This window comes from Sinocyclocheilus rhinocerous, unplaced genomic scaffold (assembly GCF_001515625.1).
Source record: "Sinocyclocheilus rhinocerous isolate Xijiao unplaced genomic scaffold, SAMN03320098_v1.1 scaffold271, whole genome shotgun sequence".
NCBI classification, from domain to species: Eukaryota; Metazoa; Chordata; class Actinopteri; order Cypriniformes; family Cyprinidae; genus Sinocyclocheilus; species Sinocyclocheilus rhinocerous.
Genome location: NW_015657574.1, coordinates 1,021,195 through 1,027,648, shown reverse-complemented (window position 1 = coordinate 1,027,648; position 6,454 = coordinate 1,021,195). Strand labels below are relative to the sequence as shown.

The window sequence follows — 6,454 nt, the reverse complement described above, 5'->3', positions numbered from 1 at the left end:
TGGTTTCATATATCAACCTCGGTCAAAAATGCTATTGGGTTCCTCACCTAAACGCATACTGTTCATATGAGAATAATAACGTGAATGTTATTAATAGTCAGAATGTCTAAAAATAGACAATAAATAACTAAAACATAAAGGTTTCACAACTTTTAATGCACTCAATGACTTAAATAGAAAAAAATGTAACTATTTTTACCAAAAGAAAAAAAACTAACACTGCTAGTTCAGAGCAAATGCACATTGGTATTGCAAAATTAGTAGGTTAAGGTACAGTAAGAGTTGTAAGAATTACAGAAGTGAGAAGAAAAGGGTGTATTTTTTATGGCATTGGTTCTTTGTCTAATTTCTCTCCTGGTTCTTTTCTGTGATTAGTGCAAATTGTGGAGAGCTCAGTCTACTGACAACCGCACAGAATTCTGACAGCATCTACAACAGCCAGCACTCTTGGGAAAAGCTCTAAGCTCTTTGCTCCCACTACTTGCTCTACAACATGTTTGTTTCAAGTGCACTAAAAATTCCCCATTGCATTGTTCAACCCAAGTTCTCCACTCCACTTCAGTCTGGGTCTGAGCACTCAAGTCTTCTACATGTCCATTTCCAATAGTCTGAGGCAGATAATAACACCATTGACATTTGCTCGCTGATATATCAGAAATGTCTTCTACCACATGCAAGAAAATCCAGCAAGGATATTGGACTTTCCTAGCTCGGGCAGTAAATGCTGCACAGACTTCTGGCCAGAAACGGCAGCTGCAGGTAAAGAGATGCCCTTTCTGTTCTTTTCCATTTTGGGTGAATATTAGCATTTCCACAAAGAGAAGCAGCTTAATTCTGCTAATTCAGCTATATCACTGCCACAATGACATTAGATGGGATTCAGCGGCCACAGTCACGGGAGGGTCAACGTCACAATCAGAGGCAGATCAGCAGGAGGACGTGAGGAGCCCTTGGCAATCCAGCCCTGCTCTTCAACAGGCTTTGCTGATTACTTACTGCAAGGTGCAATTATCCTCGCCGTTACCGTGGTAAAAATCAGCCTCTCCCACAAAAGCACAACACTGATGGAGAGAAAGACAAAAACATGAAACAAGGGCACAGATTGCAGCAATAATAATAAACACGAGGAGACGTGGAATGACATTCAACTATGGCATTTAAATTAATTTATTGGCTCAGAAAGCAATGGCAGATTACACCTCATAGAGCAGGCGGCAAGCACGAGCCATTTGTTTTGACCAGTTCATGAATAATTACAGCACCTCAAATCAAGTTTTTTTTTTATTATTTATTTATGAAACCTTAATACTGTAATCACTGGAAAGTCTCTTTTTAAACCTCTACACTTTACAAAGAAGATGAACAGTATATGTAAACAGTACTTTTTGTTTGTAATCGTAATGCTCCTTTTTAAAATGTGCACATCATTAAAAACACAATTCTTTAAAGTTTAGATGGGAGAATATATGGAGTAACGTCTAATGACAATATAAAAGAGATCAAGGAAGGGAACACCATCCCATCCTCTTCTCTCTCAAAAGTGACTGCATATGTAAGAACAAGAAACAACATCAAAAGCCATATGTTTATGCATGTCCATAAACCAGTCGCGATAGATTTCTACAAAACAAAACAAAAACAGTGCAAAGAAATTCAACTCAGGAAGCTAAGAACAAAAATAGAAGAGATAAGAGAAAGAATGAATAAAAAAAAATTCACATTCCCACAGTCGTCAATATTTACCTTGAACAAAACCATTTATGTGTTTAAAAATGATAAAGGATTGAGAATGTTGGAAAAATGAATACCAAAACCAGAGGGGAGAGATGCGAGAATAAATAGCAGTCGTGTTTTCTGCGGTCAGGGAGTTTGATGCTCTTGTTTCACCCTCCTGACTGAGGCAGCAAAACCTGGAAATGAAATGAATAATCTCGCGTCGTTCTCCATGTTGTGCAGGTCATCCCTGTTTACAGGGAGTTTTGACCGAGGCAAAATGTTTGGCATTCTTAGTGTGTCGTTCTCTGCTGGCATCGGGAGGCACTTTCTGAGACACTTCGAGTGATTCCTAGAACAGAATCAATTATGGCTGCTCACTGTTCACAAACTCAAATCAAAGTGACCTCCGGATCCATTGTGCACATCTTCTGCACAATACTTAAAGTATCCAGAAATGGACTCCATCTTCATTATACTGAGAAACAAGCTAGCATTTCCTGCACAGTATAAACAGGCCCTTCAAACCAGAAAATGGAGAGCTATACAATATTTGAGCTATACATTACTTGGGTCAGTGATATAAGTAGGGCAAGATGTTTGGTCTTTGATGACTGTCCTTTTTGCTCTGGGAATGCCACTATGTTCTAACGAGGGACTGAGGAACTGACAACAAGAGCAAAGTGCTATAACTGGGTGTGAGATTACAGGGCAGTTGTTCAATATTATTGATCCCAGACAGTGAACCGGCTCTTAACTAAGCCGTCCCTCTGATTCCGTGCTCGTTGCGCGATGATGGCCACAGCACCCGAGAAATGACTCTGTGTGAGTGCATTCTTTCTGAGGCTAGTTCCTGTGAGCAGCCCATTGCATTTTTCATGAGAACTCATGACTTCTGTTATGCCTGTGAAAAGGCTCCTAGTTTTTTTACCTCCTTCCTATTTTCCCTTTTCTCAGAAAGGCACCTCCTCTCATCCCTGATATTGAATCCAATACCCGTGTGTCTGCTTTTTATAGCATTGTTTCTTGTTTGAATGGAAGGTTTCCATCACTATGGGTGTGTTTAGGCAACGTGGAAACATACCGGAATAGATTAGAGCTGAAGTCAAGTGAGACGATCACTTATTACCACTAGATGGCACTAAAGCAACACAATAGCAGACTAGGGCACCACAACTCGCACAAAAAAAACAAATAAAAAATACTGCAGCTCAGGCAGAACTCTACTAGAAATAAAAATAATACCAAAAATAAAACCGGAGTCCAAATGAAGTGACATCCCCTTCTGAAATAAACACTATACACAGATGTCCGTTGTACTGCACGCATAGAGAATCAATAATTGATTACTCAAAACATAAACGGAATAAATAACTGAACTGTTCCCAAATTAAGACTTGTCCTTAAATTCCAGACTTGTAGGATCATCAGTGTTCGTACCACAGACTTGAGATGTACTTCAAGGCAGGATACTGCCAAAGTCATTATGTATGCGCGGGTCCGGTCTTTAGGACAAGGGTTTAGACTCCCTGCTATTGCTTCAATTGATGTTGAGATGAAACATCACAACACAACAAAAGTTTTGACTTCATTATGAGCAAATCACTTTATGCCGCCTCAAAAAAAACAAAAAAAAACAACAGTGTTCCTTCTTTTGAAACAAATGGTGTAATGGTACAAGCACAGTTTGTAGATCGGTTTCATGCGGACAGGCATCCTAGTTTGGGAAAAAAGCACAAACTCCAAAACCACAATGACGCCGCAAAATTTTACGACTGGATGCTGAAATATGGTCGTGTAGCAGAGGAGTCTTCTACTCTGGCTCTGAGGCAGGGGGTCTTCATGGGGCAGGTCTGTAGCACTGTCAAAATGACTGGAACCAAATGTCAGGTTGTCAGTCATAAGTAGGGCACAGGAGGGACAAGAGTGGAACAGCCTGGAAGGCAGAGGCTGGCATCACAGCCAGTTACTAGTTACTTCTGTGGGCACTTCTAATGATGTCCCAGGGGATCTAGAGAGGAGAAGTCATCACAGGAAAGGGCTGAAGATTTGTATTTTTGCCCTCCCCTGACTTTGAGCCATGTCAGAGTTGGTCATTATCGCCACCGTCTGTAGAGGAATGCTAATTTGAACATCAAATTATGTTGAATTGTGAATGGACAATTCTCAATCCGGTCTCGCATGGGAGTAAAAGTCTCTCCCACGTCTGTCTGGTCCTCGAGAAGTCTATTGATCTTGCCTGTCTTCTGCAGATGGCTCAGTTCAGATCGATGGTGTTAAAGACCCACTCCGTGAACTTCTTGAGCTTGGCAGCGGAGCTTTGAGACTCTTCTTGCAGCCTCTGATTGTCCTCCCAAAGCCTCTTAATTTGTGCCTGCAGTTTCAATTTCTCTTCCCTCTCCTTTAGAACAAACAGGAAAAACAGAGTGAGAGAATGATAAATGTGAGGGTGAATACACTAACTTTAGATTTCGACAGCGCTTCTGTTTACAACAGAGTCACTAGGGTTGTAAAAGTCAAAGAGGTTCTCCTCACTTTCTTCAAGTCCTCCTGCAACATCTTCACCAAAGCTTCCAGCTGAGAAACCTTCCCACTGTAGCTTGAAGGCCCCTCACTAACAGAAGAACCAGAGTTAGGACAAAAAGGATGACGTGCAAGAAACTACTAAGAAAGCACATTCACACATAAAATAAGATTTACGCATTGGATGGTGGATGTACCTGGGGGAGAGTCTGGTGTGCAGCACTGGCTGCAGCTCTAGATGCTGAGGACTGAGCGAAGTCTCTCCTCTCTGACTGATGTCTTGAGAACTAAACATAAACCCTTTCTGCACTGAGAGGGGAATGGAAGAAGAGTGTGATGGAGTTGAGAGAGAGATGATGATGATGTGATGACAAGCAGAGCATTAATTTAACTGTGAAGGCAGCATTAGGCAAATGATAAAGCAGCACCTCGAGCTTAACACAGACGCACATTCCAAGACATAATTTCACATCTGTCCATCAGTGCAAGTCCTCAGGGGACATTCCCATTAATATAACAGCAGTTCACTCATTATTCTAAATCCTAACATTTCAGCAAATCATGGTATGACAAAATGGACAAATCTTTAACCTCATAAGCCTAAATAACTGTAAAGTTTAAGACACATCAAGTTCTTGATCAGTAATGGGTGTTATTGGCCACTTTTGGCTTTGTGATCTGTGATTAAACTCCCTTAAAACACTTTTCGCACTCTCATTCAGTTGTTTAATTTTACAGTCACAGGAGAATAAGACATATTCTTTTTATGAACATTCTCATCACAAGCACCATTCCCTCCAAAAGTTAATTTATGGGTGGTGTTTGATAATATTTTGTGCTGGTAATGACAGTGATGGCAATTTTTACATCTTTGGAATAAAATGGTCTATGCTTTTATCTTGCTAAAGCTAATTTTATGAATAGTAAGTTACATATTGTAGCTTTAAAGGGATAGTTTACCCCAAAATTTAAATTCTGTCATTAATTACTCATCCTCATGTCATTCCAAACGCATAAGACCTTTGTTCATCTTCAAAGCACAAATTAAGATATTTTTTATGAAATCCGAGAGCTTTCTAACCCTGCATAGACAGCAACGCACCTGACATGTTCAAAGCCCAGAAAGGTAGTAAGGACATCTTTATAATCAGTAGGTATCTGCCACCATTCACCATTCACAATACATCGTGGTACTTTCATGGATGGCGGTGGAGACTGACCCGGAAGAGAAGAAATCTATGAATAAAGTTATTTTGTTTTCTATGTGCAAAAAAAGTATTCTCGTAGCTTCATAGTATTATTGTTGGACCACTGATGTCACATAGACTGTTGTCCTTTACTATCTTTCTGGGCTTTGAAAGATCGGGCTTTTGGCGTGTCAGTTGCATTGCTGAAGGGTCAGAAAGCTCTCGGATTTCATCAAAAATGTCTTCATTTGTGTTCCGAAGATGAAAGATGGTCTTACGGGTTTGGAACGACATGAGGGTGAGTAATTAATGACAGAATTTTCATTTTTGGTTGAACTATCCTTTTAACAATCAAACCCTGGCATATAAAAGCGCTCATAGTTAAAGAAACACTTTTAATTTAACAAAAAGAACTCTCTCTCCTATAAAAGATGGACAGGTGGATTGTGCAAAGCTGTGATATAGCTAAACGATGAGAGATAAAGAGAAAAGAAATGGGCTCACTGCGCTGTGGTCTTCTCTCACCCTCGAAAGCATTGGCAACATCCACGAGGTGGGTCCAGTCCAGGCCACTGTCTGTGTCCGTGTCCGGGAGGGGCATGAGACCCAGTTCAGGAGGAGGTGGCCTCTGTCGCTCGTGCAGGTCTGCTAGAGAGGTGTCAGACGCTGAGAGGTCACCTAACACAGCCAATGAGAAAACACGAGGTGGTGTGTGTGTGATTGTGCGCTTTAGCCCAGTTAAAGTTTGTGGAGTGTGGAACTTACACAACATAAAAGGCAAATCTAGGGGAGCACTAACTTTAATTAATGGAACTACATTGCAATGCACTTTCATAGCTTGCGGTACAGAGTAAAAAAGTTAAAAACTTCCCAGACAATGAAACATTTAGCTGAATTTTAGTTTTGAATTAGCATTTTGTCTCATTTATTCTCAAGAGTATGTTTTGAGATCAAACTCAATTGGTGTAGCTCCTGCAGTCATGTCTCGGACCCCCTGTTGATGACTTCAGACTTAAAAGATTTGTTCTATG

At 40.5% G+C, this 6,454-nt stretch overlaps 1 protein-coding gene across 2 annotated transcripts in view; it reads right to left on the bottom strand.

Moving 5' to 3' along the window:
* Positions 1-1,156: 1,156 nt before the first annotated feature.
* Positions 1,157-6,454, bottom strand: part of LOC107721317 (signal-induced proliferation-associated 1-like protein 1) — an 83,299-nt gene continuing 78,001 nt past the window's right edge. The window contains exons 18-21 of one of the 2 annotated variants that reach the window (XM_016529260.1): positions 5,928-6,101; positions 4,434-4,545; positions 4,249-4,327; positions 1,157-4,114 (exon numbers count right to left, since the gene is read on the bottom strand). In XM_016529260.1, the coding sequence (XP_016384746.1) occupies positions 3,971-4,114; positions 4,249-4,327; positions 4,434-4,545; positions 5,928-6,101 (509 nt within the window). In that variant the 3' untranslated portion in view covers positions 1,157-3,970. The remainder of the gene's footprint in view (positions 4,115-4,248; positions 4,328-4,433; positions 4,546-5,927; positions 6,102-6,454) is intronic. The other variant, XM_016529261.1, reaches the window with a different exon arrangement.